The following is a 21,124-nucleotide window of genomic DNA, read 5'->3' on the forward strand; positions in this document are numbered from 1 at the left end:
ATGATTTGACTCCGGGGCAGAAGGCATCGAAAGCAGACACCTGTGTTTCTTTGCTGTCTCGTCTGAGGAAGGAGCCATTTCTGGACAGGGTGTTGACATGTGATGGGAATTGGGGTCCCGTACGAAGCTCCACGGCATCTTCGTCATTAGTTAGCATCCCATGAACCGATTCCAAAACTGCCGAAACCAGCACTGCACCAGAAGACGGTCCTCTTCTGTGTTTGGTGGACTGCTCGCGGCATCATGCATCGGGAACTGTTACCAGCTGGTCAGAGTATCAATACAACTGTGTACTGTCAGCCCTCCTGTTACAGGATAACGCTAAGCCACACCTGGCGAGGATGACCCGGGACACCATTCTACGCCTTGGATTGGAAACACTATTGCATCCGCCCTGCTTTCCGGATGATGCACCGTCGGATTATCTCCTATTCCATTCCTTAGACAATCACCTTAGAGGAGCCCAGTTCAAATCCCTAGTAGAGGTGCAAAATGCACTTGATACCTTCTTCGCTTCACGACCCACCAAGTTCTACCGCGATGGAATGCATGGCCTTTCAGAACGTTGGTAGAAGGTCTTTCGATGCTGATGGGGACCATTTTTGATCTTTCAGGTTACGTCTTAAGTGACATCGCTGTTCGAAGGTGGTGGGTGAAAGAGCGACAGAACTTTGTTGGTTACCTGTATAGCAATCGCGATTTATATAATTATCATATTGTTTAATATTTTTTTGATATCTTATTTTCCATTACATTTTCAGTGTGAATTTTATCCATAGAAAGTAGTTTTTAAAAAAATCAAGTTTTATTTTCTTTAGTAAATTTCGAATCTAGATCTACATTCTATCTAATGTAAGTTTTTTCATTTAAATAATTGACTTGACGCTATTATATATGTAGTGGCTCTTAAATATATATACTAGCTAAATTGACCAACAATCATTTCGTCTGCTAAGGGACAAGGCTAGCAGGAAACTCTTACATGTTCTTGAGTCCACTGGAGTTTTAAACTACCGCTTCTCACCTGCCACAATTAACGTTTAATTAAGTTTAGAGTTCCAAATTATGCTGAGTGTAAATATTAGAATGGCTGTGTCCACCCGTCTGTTGACAGGTAACACAGCAATAATTGTAATTGATAACGAGAAATGGTTTTCTGGCATGGATTCAGCGTTCCTAGAATAGGTTATGTTTCCGTCTTTATCCCACTATACCCGGAAGTGGTTAAAATCCACTGCAACTTCGTGTGCCAAAATTGATTTCCGTAGAACAATAACTGTAATACATACCTAGAATCTTTTGTCTTTAATTTATTTCTTCAATGTGAACGTAGTGTTGCAACGATACTTCCGTCTTGGTTTTAACGTGGAAATAGTAACCGAAACTAGTAATCTACTATCACTTCCGGTTTCAGTATTGATCTCTATAGGGCAAGAACGATCTTGGAAAGTGAGGTTATAATGTTATATATATATCGGGTGTTCTAAAAATGGCGCCTACGGACCACAGAGCGCTATTCTACAGGCCAAAATAAAGCGAAAATATTATATGATGGTATGCCCTCGGGAGCCTCTTTCAGCAGCCACGGAGAATCAACATTATACAATGTGGCAATGTCGCAGATTTAATTGGAGCCATTAGCATTATTCTACGAAGACGATATGCAGTTGAATCGATTACTACATTAAGAAGTGATGTTAGTAAATATGGACTTTAGCTGCCATCTGGAAAGAATCGATATAAATATTTGATAGAGTGGAAGATCTAATCTATAGTTCTTTATTTGCGACGTTGCCACATAGTGCGATTTGTCTCTCCAGGCGAGGACTCGAAAGGTATACAAATATATATATATATATATATATTGCTTTATTTACGTGTACAATAATGCTCTGTAATCCGTGGGCGCCATTTTTTAGAACGCCCGATATATATGAAACTTTAATTTAGTTGTTAGGAAATTGTTTGATCTCGGCATTTAATCCTCTATTGAAACCAGAAATTGTAGAAATAATGTCTTCCAATTTTAGTATTGCATTCTTATAGAATGAAAACTAAGATATAACTAAAAGTTCCCTTTTGATAGAGATTAATTTTCCCAGAAGTAGATTCGATCTTCAACCTTATCCGTCGATTTGAACTGAAACTGAGAAATCATTCACTTGTGTTAAGAATAGTGGACTCCTATAGTTTGGACGTCTACTCCGTTTTCACAATGTGAAAGGAAATTCAGCGTGTTTAGAAAATTAAACTCTTTACGATACTTACCTTATACCATTACGTTCACTTTAAAGAGAATAATTTCTTTGCTGTAATTGCACAGTGAGTGTCAAATCCTCTTGTTTTCAGTGGGATTACATTCAATATGTGCAGCCAATAGATGTCGCTAGCATACAATCCGTTTGCAAATGATCTAGAAGCTTGAGAAACAACTAGTTCTTTATAAAGCAAGATGCCTCAGTCTGACAATTACGCTCCTAATAGTTCAGACCAGAATAATAATAATAATAATAATAATAATAATAATAATAATAATAATAATAATAATAATAAAGCCTGTGACAAACACCTAGGCATTTTAGCTAAACGAATAAAACGCAAGCTTTAACGCGACGTTGCCAAGTGGCTTAGGGATGTGGGTTATGGCTTAGCTAAGCAGACGAACTACAGCGCGATCAGGTGGCAGGAGATAGACTGAAGTGAATTGCACAAAATAAACGTGGCAATACCGCTGGCCTCTCATTTGCTAACAGCATTTAAAGGGAAGTTGGAGCTCCGCCTTCAAATGCCAAGATGTTTGTCACGCCGTTTAGTTGTCACAAGTCACGTTGCCTCCTACCTGACGCCACTAGACGTGACTAGCGTGCAGGCCATTTGCAGACGAGCCAAAGGCTTGAGAAACAACTAGTACTTAATAAAAAAGCAAGAAGTCTCAGTCTGTTAGTCACGTTCCTAATAGTTCACAAACAGAATAATAGTTACTTGCTACGCTGCCTCTTACCTGACGTCAATATATGTCACTAGCGTGTACTCCATTTGTAGATGATGCGAAGGATTAGAAATCAAGCAGTCCTTAAAAATATTAGTTACAAACAAAGTTTAGATACCAATAACTACGGTGTTTCTTACCTGGTTACCATAGAATATCTGTAATGTGTAATAAATTGTAAACGTACCAAAGAGTTAGATAAAAATAATAAATAACTATACTTAAACTTATCCTAGAATTATGCTACCTATGCTACAAATAAGTATAACTTATCTAACGAGTTCGTGCGTTTGATTTGTGATGTCGCTGCTGTGTATTTATATGCTGTTATTCGTTGAAAGAGCTGTCAGGAGAGAAGGTATGGATGCTATTCTTCATTACTTTATAGGGTGGCCAGGACATACGGGCACTAAACGTTAATACACACAGTTTATTTCTTCGTTTGTTGTGCTATATTATGATTAAAGTGATCGTTGTGATTTGAAGTGGAAAATAGAAAAAAGAAATCATCACACAAAGTAATGCATTCTGATATTAGAAGTACTACATACAAAGTGTTAAACTGTAGAAAAGAAAGAGGAAATAGATTAATATTGCATTTAATAAAACAGACGCAACTAGCTGTGTGGTAGACAGAAGGTGAGAACTGTTATTAATTTTTTTTAAAGCCATACTATTCAAAGTATATCCATAAATCCACATTGTAAACCAGTGATATAGGAAAGGGGCTGGCACGCTTAACATTTCCCCTGTTAATATGGTGAAATCAAAAAATTGATTCTGCTAATATGCAGTATATTTTGTGATCCCTGATAATATCATTTTCTTATAATTTATCACAAGTATTGCACAGTAATGTTTAAAAAAAATACCCAAAAGTTCCTTTTAACACTACGTAAGATTTTAACAGATTGGTTATGTACTGAATTCTCTTCTTGTTTGAGAAGGGCTCATTCCCGTCAGCATAAACATCAATCTGTACTGTCTGTGGGTGCGAGTAAGACCATTAAAAAGAAACAGATTCCTCAGGATATTTTTTAATTTAGTGACTTGCTTAGCTGGATTGTTAGTGCATGCGACTTCGTAGTGTGTGGTCCCTGGTTCTATTCCCAATTGAACCACAATTTTTTTGGGTGTTGACCCATCATCATGAAGGGCCGTGGTAGGTCAGTGGTAGAGCGCAAATCTGGTGCGTGGGGTCATTGGTTTATCCCGGCTTGCGCGTAGTGAACCTTGTGAAGGACAACAATCTTTGCGTTATTTTTCTCATGTTCTCCTATTTCCTTCCACTTTATTTATTCTACAATTTCCTATATTATCACTCCCTCCCTTATCCTCCAAGGCATAATCGTGGATCGTATAACTAAAAGATTTCAATTCTTTTTTCATTTCATCATGCAGTAATCGGGAAATTACGTGAATTAAGAAGTAGCGAACTCAGGTCCAGAAAGTCAGAAATAACGACACCTAAAAACTGATGCATTACCACATGTCACCACGTTGAACGTGCAACGCCTGACATAGCTCTTCATGAATTGTGACGGCATTGAGTTGAGTACTTCGTTCTGTTAGCTAATGTTATCAGTAATCCCCGATCAAGTAAGTTTGTGCTAGACAACATCGTGTCCGTGGATTTTTCAGGGTACTTCCGTTTCTTCCCACATTCTCATTCCACTAATTTCATCATCATTCAGTTACTTTCATCATTCGTTTCCTAATTGTGGAACGTTAAACTGAATTATTTCATTTACATTTTTTCATTTCATCAGTATTTCAAATCCGTATGATGACTATAAAGAATTAGACGTGATTGTTATCTGTCTCCCGTGCAATTCGGCTTCTCTGTGTACTAAATTAAAATAATTTGTAAGGTATTTCTCAAATCTCAATGATAAATTATTTACGTTGTAAACAAGTGTTAGGTGGAAGAAACATACGTGTATCATTTCTTGGCGGTACGTTCACACAGGAAGTAAAAGTAAATTCCACATTACTGTATGTTCGAATTTTAAATATCCAAACAAGTAATTAACGAAGCTTGATTGTTTCCAATAGGCAAATTCTTCTAACGTGACAAAATAAATTCGATAATCAGCTTGTAAAATCTACATGAAACTTATGATGTGATCATATGGTCATTCTAAAACTGTTCCTGTAAATGACTTAAAGTTAAATACTAATCATATATAATTTCATAAAGACAAATAATTTCCCTCAGTAGAATATGACAATTCTATAATATTACGTTTAATTCGCGAATCTTATTTTCATATATCAAATGCGACATAGTTATACCATATAAAATGAGCTAAATCATCCTAGAAATCGTCATAACTAAGGCCCGGATTTTTATGTAGTCCAAAGTACCGAAATATGTACATAAATATGTAGCAAAAATCAATGAAATATGTAAGAAATATGTTAAAAATATGAAAATATGTAAAAATATTTTTTCGTGTTTATTTTGTGTCTGTGCTATTTTCTTAGCTAGTTAATATACTGTAACATATTTATGTAATAAAAGCTTAACAAGTGTAAATAACTTCCTACAGATACGTACAAATTTTCAGAAGAAACAAATGAAAATATGTATAAAGAAGTTAAAAAATCACATTATTGAACATATAAACACAAAAAAAAAATATTTATTTAAACAAACGGCACTTACTTTTGGGACGAACAATGAACCACTAAATAATTTTACGCAATGGAAAAACTTTGTCACTAACTTGTCACTGATACGTTCAAATTTTCACTAAGAACAAATAAAATTGCCTCGTGGAGAAATGAAAATCACATTATTGAATATCAAAAGAGAAAAAAATATTTAAAATAACGAGCGCTTACTTTCGGAGCACCCCATGAACCACTAAGTATTTTATATGATGGTATTCGAAAAAATCTCTAACTTGCCACAGATACTTCAAGCTTTTACTAGTAACAAATGAAATTGTCTCAGAAAAAAATGAAAACCACATTATTGTATATGATGAAAGAAATCTTAGAAAAAAAAAGCGCTTACTTTGCTGATGCTCAATGAACCACTACATACTTTTCCAATTGTTCAGGAGCTAAAGAGAGTCGTTGGTCAGTCAGGATCCCTTTATAGGCTGAGAAAGACCTTTCCACGTCGCAGGAAGTGACAGGCGCGAACTTTAGCAAATGACATTTTCCAGGACTAGTTTCCTCAGGTGCCTCCGTTTCTTCTCCATCCAATATCCTGCATGCAGTCCTCAATGTTAGGTATCCTGGATTCCTCTTCAAAACTGACTGGAACTTTCGGGCAATTTTCGCACCTGTTTCTCCCTGCACAATGTTGAGTTTCTTGTGTTTCCGTAGAGGTTGCACATACAAAAAAAGGTGAGAAAGCCAGCCAACTGTATGCGTTTTAGTTTGTTTTGTCGGCACTCATCCGAGTGGCGTCTGCTTGCAAAGGCGATAAGCACAAAAATTCTTATATTGTTTTCTTTATTTATATATAAGAAAACATTTTTTTCAGGATTGGAAGCGGTAACTGACGACGTTTTTTTCTTTTTCATATTGTATAGTGTACGATTTGGTTTAACCCAGCTTTCCCTCAATGCAAATCGGTTGAACAAAGTGAGAGAAAACCCATATGAAAATGTGACAAATTCCAGGCAATGTTCTGTGCATGTACAGGTACATGTGACTTTAACAGGTACTATACAGGCGCCTGTAGCTGTAAAAAGCATGTTAGTTTCCCACTGACAGGTGAATCTACCTGTGGCTATAAACATGTGATACATGTGTAGATGGTGTTCAATGTTAGAAGTTCTCAAACATGCAATGAAAAGTATCTGTACATATAAAGGAGACATGTAATGTACATACACCAAGGTACATGCATAGTACAGGTCCATGTAATATACCTGGGACATACAAGAGCAATAGGTATGTTCAAAAAACATGATTCAAATTGATGGCATGTGCCTGTAATCTATCAGTCACATGCATGGGAAATGCTAGTTTTTCCTCTTAAGCCCATGTACTTAACATGTACATGTAAAACACATGCAAAGTACCTGCAGAACGATAGAAAAAATGCAATGTAAATTACATGTTTACATGCGTAAGTTAGGAGTGAAAAACATGGAATGTACAATACGTGTACATATAAATGAAAACAGGTAAGGGACATGCATCCACGGAAAATGAATGTCACAGGTGCATGTATTGTACCTGGCAGACGTAGATAAAGCGTACATGTACAGGGAATATAAGACAGGTAAATCACTATGTATCGGAAACTACATGCCACATGCATGGGAAATGCATTATTTCACCAGTATGCCCAGGTACTTACCATGTACATGTAAAACACATGCAAAATACCTGCAGAACGATAGAAAAAATGCAATGTAAATTACATGTTTACATGCGTAAGTTAGGAGTGAAAAACATGGAATGTACAATTCCTGTACATATAAATGAAAACAGGTAAGGAACATGCATCCACGGAAAATGAATGTCACAGGTGCATGTATTGTACCTGGCAGACGTAGATAAAGCGTACATGTACAGGGAATATAAGACAGGTAAATCACTATGTATCGGAAACTACATGCCACATGCATGGGAAATGCATTATTTCACCAGTATGCCCAGGTACTTACCATGTACATGTAAAACACATGCAAAGTACCTGCAGAACGATAGAAAAAATGCAATGTAAATTACATGTTTACATGCGTAAGTTAGGAGTGAAAAACATGGAATGTACAATTCCTGTACATATAAATGAAAACAGGTAAGGAACATGCATCCACGGAAAATGAATGTCACAGGTGCATGTATTGTACCTGGCAGACGTAGATAAAGCGTACATGTACAGGGAATATAAGACAGGTAAATCACTATGTATCGGAAACTACATGCCACATGCATGGGAAATGCATTATTTCACCAGTATGCCCAGGTACTTACCATGTACATGTAAAACACCTGGAAAGTACATGCAGATGGATAAAAGGATACGATAATGTATTTGACACTAACATCGGTAATTTTCGCTTATTTCTACGTGTCTCGGTGACCCGCTTGGTGACTCTCGGCAGTAGCGTACGCAGGAATTTATTTCGGGAGGAGTCCAAACTCAATATGAGAGTATTTTATATTAAAATTTCTAAAGTTGCCCCTAAAATTAGGCTAAATTTACATAAAAGTCGAAATTTCGGGGAGGGTCCGGACCCCCAGGACCACTCCCTGCGTATGTCCCTGACTCGGCCCCTAGGCGATGGGGCTGTATTTGGAATTATATACGGGATCCATAGCTTCAGCGTTAATCTCAGCGAGCCTGTAAATTATAGACTTGACACTAATATTGGTTATTTTCGATTATTTGTACATGTCTCGGTGACCTGCTGTTGACTCTTGGCCCCCAAGGGGGGTGGGCAAGTGAACGCAATCGGGAGTTTCACTATGATCTCAGCGATTCCGAAAACTATGAAGTTAACATTAATATAAGTCATTTTCGACTATATTTTCATGTCGTAGTAAATCCTCCCTTGCGACCCCTAGTTCGAAGTTTGGAAAAAATGCTTCGTCTTGGTCTTGGCCGTGGACCAGCATACCCGTGACCAAAATTTGATAACTCTCGGTCCATTCGTCTGGCACCCAAAGAAGCATACGCACAAACACACTAACATTTTATTTATATTATATTACTGCACAATTAATTAAGAGATTCTGAAACTCATGGGGCGATTGCCCCCTTGACTTTCTCAAATGACACCCCTGAGTCTGAATAATAAGTTTCCTTTCCTTAAGAATTGCGATATGTGAACAATACACAATTATCGTCATACACATATAAGTTATTCTTATATGTATATTGTAAACTTGGGAGACAATATCGAAAACAACATAATTATAACGTGATCAGAACCTATATGTTTACGCACAGGAAAGACGCTTGGCGCCACAGCGTTCGTTTGTTCGTTGTCAATCGTCTGCTGGTTGTTGACGTTAGGGTTTGTGATCAGTGGTTTTTCTATGGTTGTGTGCTCGATGGTAGCGGATGAATTGTAAGTTTCCACAAGATTACAGTGGCTTTCAAGATGTCAACGGCAAATAATGCGTATGTTGTAGTTGAATGGGATAATAATACTTATTCCATTCTACACCGCAAGAAATGTAAATGTACAGGTAAACTTACACTTGGAAAAGTGTACCCTGTACAATGGAAAGGAAGCACGTGCTACGATGGTAGAATTCTTTATGTAGGTGAGTAATGTATTTGGCTCTAACAATACTTTAACAGCTATAGATGTAATTAATTTAAGATAATGACATATATTTAATGTGTGATTCATTACCGTGTGTTTTGCAGTGAACTGTCGAAACAGAAAATTACCGCGAATTTGTAGTAACTACCGAACGATGGAAATACAAATCGCATGAATCTACGGATGTTAATGACTCAGCGAAGTACATTGGAGAAAATGTCTTCTGGCTAAGTAACAGAGTATTGTGCTCACTTTTAATTCACTGTCACTCTGTTATATTTTAGAAGTATTTACTATTTATAATCCTAAGTTTTTTTTTTAAATTTATTTATTGTGTGGCTAGATCAACAACAGTTGGCGCCAAAATAAACTATTTAGTACACTTTAACTGTTGGCAGTCGACCTGAATCTAGATATCTGAGTTTAAATAACACTTTTGTAGGTATCAGAGTAGAATAGTAGATTTTTAGTGATTAACGTAAAACAGTGTGAACCATGTTGGTTCTTGGGGTTTAAGTGCTGTACCGCCTCCAATATTTTGGAAATCTACTGGGTGAATTGGATAATTTATTTTGGGGCCTATGTTTAGCAGAAGGGGTCCAGCACTTTTCTCTAAAAAATGTTACAATTTTGGTAATTTCTGTTCACATTAGGCTAGTTTAGGGTAGGTTATGTTAATTTAGGTAAGCTTAGGTTAGTTTATGTTATATTAGTGTATGGGTCCAGCATACTTTTCCAAAGAATGATAGAATTTCGCTTATTTCTACTAATAGTAGGTTGGTTTAGGTTAGGTTAGATTTGGTTACGTTCTGTTACGTCTAAGTACTTGCATCATTCGTTTCTTCTGTAAATTTTCTGTTTTTTACGTGCTTTTGGACCTCTTGTACTAAACATACTCCTATTTTGGTTTGTGAAGGAGCTTGAATGAAAAGCAGATTAGGGGAATAGCTGAAGTTAAGAAAGGGGTTTGGTAGGCTGGTTTTGGTGTTCTAAGCGTCATTGTATGTGGAGGCGGAAGAGACTATTTCACATAGAGGTACACTTGTTATGATTTAGTGGCGAGAAATGAAGTGTGGAAATGGCGCATATATATCAATATTATGACATATCGTGTGAGTTTTATAGAATTACGTACACGAAAATAACGAACGTCAGCTGTTGAAATTGTGTGAAAGACACGGTGTACTATTTACAAGTGGAGTGTTACTAGTATGAAACAACGACAAGTGCTATTCAAACTCTTATCATTGCCAACACCCACCTGTTTTCACTACCCTCGCTCATGCGCCTGTTCCTTTACCCGCCCTAACTAACGCGCTCTGCTTTTAGTGAGCACCTAGCACAGGTTGGTTAATGTCTTGTACTGTAGTTTTCATATCATATACATTCGGACGTCTTATTTATACGCAAATAGTAATGTTCTATTGCAAATTGTAAAAATTTACATGCCTTTGTTTTGAAGGTAATTGACTTGTAACTGAACCTAACCTGCCTAATGTAACATAACCTAACGTAAAGTAATGTACTCTAACCAAATGTAGTTCATGTTGGTACTTCTTTTTCGATTTTCATGTGGTCTGGCGATACAGCCAGCACAAATGCCATTTCTTGGGATGTAGGAAATGAACTGCAACATCATACGTTGTAGTTTGCGTGTAGGTTTTGTAAGTCTCGAATGAGATTATGAAGAATAGCTACACCATGCAAACATTACTACTGTGCCTAGATTCGTGAATATTTACATACGTCGGCAAAATAAAAATCATTTGTCTTAACTTTTCTTGCTTCAAATGATTCCATAAGGCATTCTTAAACTCTTACTGTACAGGCCCAAGTAACAATGTACTACTACCGAGTAATAATGTGTGTGTGTGTAAACCAATTTATAAAAGTTTTGTCTTCGGTTTACAGACATTCATAAAACATTTACTTCTTTCATCAGTAAACTTTAGGAATTGCACTACTGGGGAATAAACGAGGTTTATGCTTATTCTAAAAGCGCACCCACTGACTTTAAGTTTTGGAGTTTCCCGTTCTAATAGTTGAGTTGATTTTGAGTTCAACGTCCCTTTCAGCAACGAGGCCATATGAAACGTAGACATACTGATTAACAGGAAATCCGAACCACATGAGCTTCCACTGGGAATCAAACCCAAGTTTCTCACGTCAAAGGCGCGTGCGCTAACAGCTTAGCCACGATCTATTCTAATAGTCTTGCGACAGCGACATCGCAAATGGACTAACTAATGCGAGAACTGGTGTTTGTCCTGCAGGAGGCATGGAGAATGCAGGGCACTCCGATAGTCGGAATTAATATCGAACACAGTCCTCTTTCATATGCAGTCACTCGTTTAACCGCAAAGTTATCATTTTTATGTCCACATATTTTTAAAAAATCTGCGCCCCTATATATTAACTATCAGTATACACTGTTCTCTACGAAATTATTTATTATATATTTGTACTCCTACTGCGAACGAGTGATTTAGAAGCATCGGCTAGATTGAGGTATGCAGTTTCTGTAGTTTGCTAGCTGTATAAGGGACACTTTATCTCAAACTTTACCACCCGGGTCAATTAGATAGCCTTCTCACATCTCCCGCAATGGCACTACTTTCAATCGGTCAGTATCTGCCACGATTATTTAACTACTAAACCTACTACTTTTCCTTGGAAGCTGGTGCATGTAATCTGTAGTAGATCCCTTTAACGGGTGGCCCTTTTCTTGTATTGCTTATATTTTATGAAGTGATTATGATGTACCACCGAAAACTTCAGATGCAGATGACATCATGATGGATTTTTTTTTCAGGTACTAAAACCGAATGTGAGGTGGAACAAAGGAAGTTTGTCGGGAAGACGGAACGGGTAATAAGATATGATTCTGGCAGCAGTAATAATTCTGATGACCTAAGTTCAACAGATCCGATTCCAACAGATGAAGAGGATGAAAATCGTAGAAATCCAGGCAGTTTGAAAGAAATATTTGAAAGGAACTTTGAAACTATTGTGAAGGACCCCACACTATGTACGGATAATTTTCCATCTGAGTCGGCTACAGAAACTACACCCGGCAGTAACGTCTGGCAAGAGCAAATAAACAGAACTTCTTGCAACGGAAGTTTACAGTCAGCATCCGCCAGTAACGTTTGTCAAGAACAGATAGACAAGCATCCAAGCAACGCATACTTATCAGCTCAGAACAGTCCATCAGGCTCGAAACCAAAAGTACGAAAGATCGACAAATGTCAAAACTGCAGCGTACTGAAAGAAGAAGTTAATGATTTGCGCACCAAATTAGACGAAGAAAAATGCTTAGTAGATGCTCTAAAGAAGGAATGCGCTTCCAGAGATAAACAGCGGAAGCTCAAAGTACCGAGAAGTGTCAAGACATTCTTGTTCACATTGCTAGATGCCGAAGATCTTGAAGAATCCAACCATGAGGTGTCACCATCCAGTCAAAGTAGTAACGTAAGTTTCTTTTCTAGATTTTAAGACTAAGGTTTTAGATCAATTTATCGCCGTTTTGTAGGGAAGGGGTGCGGGCGTACAATTGTTCAAATTCTTAGGGTCATACAAATATGTAAGTGGCGGTCCAAATTTCTCTTTCTGCTTGCTTATTTCAAACTATGAGTAATTTAAGGTAACGGCATAGTCTCTATAAGACAGACAAAGTCTGCATTAAGTATTTTGTCTCTTTTCTTTGTGTGGGGTCGCAGTGGCTCAATGGTAGAGCGTTTACTTTTGATTATTTGATTTGATTATCGCTTACGTCTTTTTTTTCAGGAGGGAGGCTATATGAGACGTGGACATATAGTTTAAAGTGGAATCCGAACCTCTCTTTCAATGCTCTACCACCGGGAATCGAACCGGGATCTTTTACGCCAAAGGCGCGCATTCTAGCCACTAGACCAGTGGAGAGGGTTACAGCGTTCACCTCTGTTCATTCCATCATTTCATTGGTTCTCATCATCACTGTCTCCTTTAGCTTACTCCACATAACCGCAGAACGGAAGACTCGAAAGTCATTTCATTTTCTCTTTCTTTGTGTGTATATATTTGCATTTCATCTGTGCTTATAGGAAGATTGCACCTCGAAAATTCTTGCGTATAATGTATCCATTCTCGTCCCTTTCAAATGTGATTGGGTCACTATTTTCGGAAAGCCATCATTTGCGGTTTGCTTGTTTTAATTAGATTTGACGGCACTGTTCTTACATATGTTTCTTTTTGTTTCCTTTTTGCTAGCTGGAGGCGTATAAAATTATATGTATTCCCTAGACAATGCAATTTTAAAAACACGCTCAATTTCGCTGTTGTAGTAGTGTTTGATACATACTGTTCATATGTTGGGCAGTTATTGTGCTTATATACGGTAGAGTTACAATTATCCGGATTAATTGGACTACACTCGATCCTGATAACTTACGAAAATAGTATTTTTATACAAAAATCTAAATTTGCTTAAATGACAAATTAAAGACTTATAAAAACAAAGTAGTTTAAATTTTGCATGTACAGTGTGTTAAAATCAGTCAATCAGCTCACACTACTAGTTTCGATCCAGCTAAGTCTCGCATCGTTTCGGCTTTCGTTATCTCTACCCTTGTTTTGTGTTGGGGGGGTTCAAGAACCAAAATCAAGCGCAAAAGATTGTTCGTGGTAAGATCGTTTGTTTCCAAAGCAATTCGGGTAATTTTATTTCTACTGTACATCATATATGTAAAAGTAAATGGTAGAATGTGTTAAGATTAATTATTGTGTTAAACTTTTACTTACAGGAATACTCGAGATCCGTACATGGAGATGATGTGGTTCTCAGTCCTGATTACCCTGACATTACAATAAAGCATTCCCGATTAATTCGCTGCGTAGCCAGTGCAGGCCATTCTGCTACAAAGCTCACGAGAAATCTTATGTCGTGCTTTTTTGATGATGATGATGAGCTTAGTACAAGTTCAATAACTGGTCGTGGCAAAATAAAGAAAACACTGTCTCCAGATATTATTAGTGCTATCAAAGGTATGTTAGGTTTCATATGCCTTTTACTTATAATTTTTGTTTCGCATTTCTTGCATAGTACATCATGGAGGAAGTGGGCTATATTTTTAAATACAAATTGATACTTCTATAAATCAATAACAAAACAATTCTTTATTTATTTGTATCATGTTTAAGCACAATAATTTAGCTTATGCTGTATTCATTTTTTAATTCTTCCTTACTGGAAGTGTGAAAATTTGCTGATTTTGAAACTGCTCCGATAAAGTGGATCCCTGGGGTCTTCTGTTAATGGGCTAGAATCCTGTAGCACAAAAGGTGCTGAACGAGAAATTAAAGACGCCGGTCTGTAACCTTAATTGTCCTATCAAAGTTTTGTCAAATTACAGTGAGTGATAGGATGACCTGTAGGTCTGAGGTACATTATGATTTCTCCATTGTAGAAACGTTTCAGAACTCCAATGACCGACTTGTCCAATGGCTATAACAATACTGCAATGACTTGAGAAACTCGTACATGTGTGCATTTGTGTATCCAACAGTTATATCTGCATTAAGTTTACACATTTTAAGTTATGCCAGTCATTAATTCAGTAAAAGAACCTTTAAAGGAGCACTGCTGGAAAGGTTGAGCAAACTGGACTCTGCTTCACTTTAGCTACCATGCCGGGGTCCACTTTATCCGCCACCAGTAATTAAATATTTTTACATGATGGTTTTGATGTTCTTGTAAGGTCTAGTCAAGACAATGTCACCTATTTGTTCTTAATATAACATGAATCTAAATGAAACTAAATACATAAGGAAAGACTTTTTAACCGTTCGAAAGTTTTGAAGTCTGCTACAGACATAAATTTGCGTATTCTTATTTGCATTCAATGACATCTTCAGTGAAAGCTTTGACATAAGAGTAAGCAATTTGCGTTCTCTGATAATGTTGCCAACTCACTTCAAGAAAATCGACAAAATAAAAAAAGGAGGGTCTGCTTTAGATGACGGGTTCGCCAATACCCGAATTCCCTCTAATTTGACCTCGAATATAATTTTTTTTTGTTTTGAACAATGTCAGTACTGCAATTCAATCTGTGTTGGTGCGAGAGGATTTATGACACTTCTTTTTCACGTGTAAAACTCTATTTACTGTTTCTTTATTGGTGTTAGTAATTGCTCGAATTTTCATGTAGCGGTTTCGAACAATTGTACCGATTTTCTACACACATTCTCTGTCACAGTGGGTTTTTGGATTGTCCCTCCTTCCTTTAACATTCTTGAACCACTCGAATACGCGTGATAGATAGATACTGATCTCCATTAACGTATGTGAACAAATTGTAAGTTTCTGTGGCGAATTTTCCAAGTTTTGTACTTGTTTAACTTTTACACTTAGCATGATTCCGACTGATCCACCTGAACCCTTCTCTTGGTCACCGACATGACCTGAAATGAGAAGAAATCAGTCCAGGATTGAATGGTACGTTATGGCCAATTAATTTGCCACTTCTTTACCCAATCCTATCGCTACTTGACTCATAGCTGTAAAGAACCCTCGCTTGGTCTAGTGGCTAGCACGCTTGACTTCTGTTCGCGTGGTCCCGGGTTCGATTCCCGGTGGAAGTACAGTTGAACGATCGAAGTAGTTTCGATTCCACTATAATCAGCAGGTCATTCTCCTTTAGTCTAGCAGACATAACCGTGGGACGTTAAACTAAGTCAAACCAATCTTATAGCCGTAAAAACTATAAATACACTTCTAAAATACTCTTTAAACAGAATGTAACTATTTCTTTCTTAACAATAACTATATCTGTAGTTGTTAGTTTCTCTACTGTCCACCCAGTCACCTCCTACAATCAGTGTTCATTGTTCAATATATGACTTTTTTTTAACTTGGAGTTTGTTTCTTTCGTTATATTTTCAGCTTAGTATATGTGTAAAAGATCCTTGTTGATAAGACCTTTCTTTGATCACAGATTATGTTCTCCTCAAATTTCCTAATACCAAGACGTCTGCAGTTCACGCAGCTATGACGGACAAATGTGTACAGGCGGCTCGGAAGAATAGGCACGGAGACAAGCAGAAGGATCAAGATGATCAGTAGAGTTTGTGTTAATTTTGCTTCATACCAACAGTATAATAGTAATTTGTAGATACAGTGTATATATATTCTTTTGAGTTATTTGTAGTTACTTTTTGTATGTTCATTATACGTGTTTAAAATATAGTTACGTTAACTTATAAACTACAATGAAACGAAACTACAAACAATATGTTGCATGCAACAGTCCCACTCCCTCGGTGCTTCAGGTACCAAGAAAAACACGATATAGGTGGAATAAGCGTTTACATGTTAAGAGAGTAAACACTGAAATTCCTGGCACTCAACGAGAAGGTACATTATGTAATAGCCTTAGTACATCGTCTTGTTCTTCACGAGAAAAGGACGAAAACAACCATTATTCTTCGATACAATCCGATAAACCACAAATTGACCCTTTTCCCAATTACGCGGGCTTAAAAATCGGGGAAAATAAGTTGACAGGCAGTGTAAGCGTTGGTTCATCGGGCTGTATCGATGAACAATGTTCGTTTCCGGCGTTTCCTCTTGAGGAACAAAACGAAATACTTCACGGCACATATTCACAGCATCCTTTTAAATCAACGTTCGACTTTTCGCCTGATAGTTCAGAGTGCAATTCTGAGTTAAAAGATATTTCTGTTCCTGAATTGCAATTAAATGTAGTTCATAACGTTTCGGGACCAAACAGTTCTACATTGCAGGAGAACGTTGAAAGTAAATCTGTTATAAAAATAATGCAGTTTGTTCATAAGCACAAGCTCACGAAAACTGCAACATCAGATCTTCTTAGGTTAATGCATTCTGTAAATATTAAAGAAGTACCACGCACGAAATATTTATTATTGCAAGAATTCATGGCTTTACGTAACATAGAAGTCCAGCGGCATTTCTTCTGTTGTCAGTGTGCATATATTCACGATTCAGCCTGTGCTTCCCTTTCATGCAATAACTGTACTAAACACGTGTGCAAAAAAGCTCACTCTTTTTTTACTGTAGATATTGGTAAACAACTGGAGAACATGTTTTCCCGACCACATTTTCTGGCAAATCTGTCAATATCGCAATCACGTCAGGGTAACTTGAGTAGTGTTAGAGATGGTAAAATTTATAGGAAATTCAGGGAAGAACACCCATTATTAGTGGATGAAGATGGAATTTTATCTTTGACAGGGATCATAAATGTTGATGGCGTTACCTGTTTTAACAGTTCTCATATCACTTTCTGGCCATTCTACATTTCCATATTAGAAATAGATGAACCGATGCGATGGAAACCAGAAAACATTCTTCTAGTTGGATTGTTCACTTTCATCGGACTTCCAGAGTTGCACGTTAAAAAGAACGATTTATTGCATTCTGTATTTTATTCATGTGTAGCTGCACAATTGAAGAAGTTTGAATGTGGTGTTCTTCTACAAGGACAATATACTTTGAAAAATAATGTTATCACTCAGGTACGCTTGCATGCCATTCTTGGCACGTTTGATAAACCTGCAAAGTGTGCTGTACAGCAGCTAGTACAATTCAACGGCAAGTTTGGATGCAGTAAATGTCTTCAACCAGGACAGTACTTACAACATGGACTACGTATTTATCCGTACAATGTGGCACATCCTAAAGGTCCGCTGCGAAATGACGCAGACCACTCTCGACATAGTGAGAATAAAGAGTTTGGTGCTAAGGGGATAAGTGTATTTGCATTCCTTAATAATTATCAGATTATTGAGAGTACAATGATAGATTACATGCATTGTATATGTCTGGGTATATTTCGTTCTTTAGTCATGAATTGGCTGGATTCCAAAAACAAGGATGAAGTGTGGTACTTAGGCCGCAAGATTAATGTACTCAACAAGCGTTTGACAGAAATAAAAACGCCATCATGTTTAACCCGTTCTCCACGATCGATCAAAGAACGTCGAAATTGGAAAGCTATCGAGTTTGAGAATCTTTTCTTACTGTACTTTCCTATATTTTCTGATATTTTCAATAATACTGATTATTTCAATCACACTTTGCAAATCATCAAACCAGTGGCGTGTTTCTTATCAAGTACAATTTCCGTGCAACATTTGGATGCAATGGAAAAATGTTTGCATGCATTTGTTTTCCAAACTGAACATTTATATGGTAGGAAGCATATGAGTTCTAACGTACATGATTTATTGCACCTCACTGATTGTGTCAAAAATGCAGGACCTTTGTATTCTTTCTCATGTTTCCCGTTTGAGTCACTAAATGGAAATTTAAAACACTACATGCATGGAACACAAGAGATAGGTTCACAGATTGTTAATGGCTTTGCACGAGAAAATGCGTGTAGCGGAACATCTGCAACAGTTAAGATTACAGAATTCCTTTTAAGTTCAAAATCAGTCTCGTTTGCCAATACCACAAAAACTGATTGCTCTACACAGTATATTTTAACACAAGTGTCCGGTATTCCTATTACAGCAACGTGTTTTTCTGGTAAAGAAAGCGCAAAAATATATAAATGTTCTCGAATAGGTGATATACACACAGGAAAAATGCTTTTCTGCACTTCTAAACACTGCACTAACAGGAAGCACGATGACAGTTACTTTTTGCTTGATGACTGTAGCACAGCACATGTTTGTAGGATCATAGAAATATATGTTATTGAATGCGAATCTTGTTGCAAAGAACATATATATTTTTATGTTGAAAAGATGGAAGCTGAAACTGCTTTCACAGAAAAGTGGTACAATCTGCCCATAACACACGTTTTTCACTGTAATAATGATTCGTCTGTTACTCATGATTATGTCATCCTTACGAAGGAATTATTATATACAAAAGTCATATGCATAAAAGTTGGACAGGATAGGTACTTTTCAACCTTCTTGAATTGGATGATATACAATTGAACACTACACCTGAGTCATCTGCAGATGAAGAATTTAAGAATAGCAGTAAGGTACTTTGCAATTATTATGGAATGTAGAGTTTATTAAGTTAATAGAACAAAACTTGTATCTTTTGTCTTGCAAGGGAAGTATCAATGAGCTCATATAGAAACCTACCGTAAAATTTCACTCAGAGAAAGGAAGTCCCACAGAAAGACCACACACAAAAAAGCAACTGCGTTTTTGAAGTGGAATTAACCGAAATGGCAGATTGAAATGTCGCGTATCCATGTCGACAATTGCACAATCGTTCAGTACCACATCTTGTAAACTGCCTGTTAATAATAAAAAATCAATAACAACAATGTGGGTACATACTATACTTAAGGGGAAGTCGTACGGTAAGGTGAACCTTGACAGCAGCCATCTTGAATTCAGGTCAAGTTTTGTAAATGGGAATAGGGCAAAATGATACATGATTTTGGGCAAGAATTTAAGTAGTAAAACAATGGTAGCAATAGTGTTAAGATACGTACATTTGGTAAAAAGTTACAGGCATATTTGTTGTGTATATTTCCATGCACACAACTCCCGAATGAAGCAGCTGCCCAAAAGTAAGTTGTCGCTATTGAAATATAACTAAAATTTGTAACTAAATGTTACTAAAATTTGAGACAGATCAGAGGAAAATTGCACATACAGCATTTAATATAAGAATTTTGTTATCAACGATTTTGGCTAAATTTTCGTATTATCTAGTCTATCTCCGCTCCTATTCAACAGATTTGAACCATATTTTCAGAGTACGCTTTCGAAAGTATTGAGTTGTGACCACCGTAATTTCAAACAAATCATCAGAATTACATGGTGTTTAAACTATTTTGTATTTTTCCAATGGAATTTTCGTTTTTCCGGCTTGTATCTCCACCCCTATTCAACCAATTTGGACCAAATTTGCCGACTAATCTCCTACAAGTGTGTACCTTTGCTTAACAACATTTGGGACAAATTGGGAAAATATAAAGGGTGTTTCCTATATTTTTGTATTTTACAAATTGTTGGACAGCTGCTTCATTCGGGAGTTGTGTACATGGAAACATACACAATAAATATGACTGTAACTTTTTACCAAATGCATGTATCTTAAAACTATTGCTACCATTGTTTTTCTGCTTAAATTCTTACCCAAAATCATGTATCATTTGGCTCTATTCCTATTTACAAAACTTGACCTAAATTCAAGATGGCTGCTGTCAAGGTTCACCTTACCGTACGACTTCCCCTTAGGTATAGTATGTACCCACATTGTTGTTATTGATTTTTTATTATTAACAGGCAGTTTACAAGGGGTGGTACTGAACGTATTGTGCTATTGTCGACATGGATACGCGACATTTCAATCTGCCATTTAGGTTAACTCCACTTCAAAAACGCAGTTGTTTTATTGTGTGTTTTTTCTGTGGGATTTCCTTCCTCAGTGAAATTTTACGGTAGGTTTCAATATGAGCTCATTGATACTTCCCTTGTTTAGACGCACGGTTAACATTGTAAACTTGCTTTTGGTTTAATATTCACTGCTAAGATTTTCATAATTTATATAAAACGATGGAACAAAGAAAATATTGTGTTTTCTTTGCAAGAATTTAAAAAAATGTATTTTCAGTCTTTATATAATATACATTTGTATGAAAGCATTTCATTATTTCTTTAATAAACAAAACGAATCTTAAACGTGTGTGTTTCTTTGTTGTAAATACATTTGAATTTCACGCTGGCGACATACAGCAAACCTATTTGGAAGAAAAACGATAAATTGTGTACATCAGTATATCGTAAATTGCTTTGTTACTCAAAATATAAAACTACCATTCAGACAGTAAGACATGAAATAAAATTTATCCAGGTCTCTTTTCGGGTCAAAACGTGGTGACTGATTGGCATAAAC

At 36.8% G+C, this 21,124-nt stretch overlaps 2 protein-coding genes across 2 annotated transcripts; both read left to right on the plus strand.

The window, feature by feature from the left end:
• The first annotated feature begins 7,972 nt into the window (after positions 1 to 7,972).
• On the plus strand, positions 7,973 to 16,480 carry LOC145677737 (uncharacterized). Its single transcript, XM_081748123.1, has 4 exons — positions 7,973 to 9,232; positions 12,047 to 12,705; positions 14,016 to 14,256; positions 16,206 to 16,480. Exons 1-4 carry the CDS (start codon positions 9,067 to 9,069, stop codon positions 16,331 to 16,333), a joined length of 1,194 nt encoding a protein of 397 aa, XP_081604249.1. The 5' UTR covers positions 7,973 to 9,066; the 3' UTR covers positions 16,334 to 16,480.
• On the plus strand, positions 16,339 to 20,911 carry LOC145677736 (uncharacterized). The gene has a single exon (XM_081748122.1). It carries the CDS (start codon positions 16,480 to 16,482, stop codon positions 19,198 to 19,200), a length of 2,721 nt encoding a protein of 906 aa, XP_081604248.1. The 5' UTR covers positions 16,339 to 16,479; the 3' UTR covers positions 19,201 to 20,911.
• Positions 20,912 to 21,124: the final 213 nt, after the last annotated feature.

The sequence above is a fragment of the Thermobia domestica genome, unplaced genomic scaffold (genome assembly GCF_964235325.1).
Source record: "Thermobia domestica unplaced genomic scaffold, izTheDome1.hap1.1 HAP1_SCAFFOLD_1288, whole genome shotgun sequence".
Lineage (NCBI taxonomy): Eukaryota > Metazoa > Arthropoda > Insecta > Zygentoma > Lepismatidae > Thermobia > Thermobia domestica.

Bases quoted from the DNA above. Each gene is read 5' to 3' on its own strand.
- LOC145677737 (XM_081748123.1), top strand. From the start codon at position 9,067: ATGTCAACGGCAAATAATGCGTATGTTGTAGTTGAATGGGATAATAAT. The intron at 9,233-12,046 runs GTGAGTAATGTA...TTTTTTTTTCAG, and splicing joins TGGTAGAATTCTTTATGTAG to GTACTAAAACCGAATGTGAG. The intron at 12,706-14,015 runs GTAAGTTTCTTT...TTTTACTTACAG, and splicing joins CATCCAGTCAAAGTAGTAAC to GAATACTCGAGATCCGTACA.
- LOC145677736 (XM_081748122.1), top strand. From the start codon at position 16,480: ATGAAACGAAACTACAAACAATATGTTGCATGCAACAGTCCCACTCCC.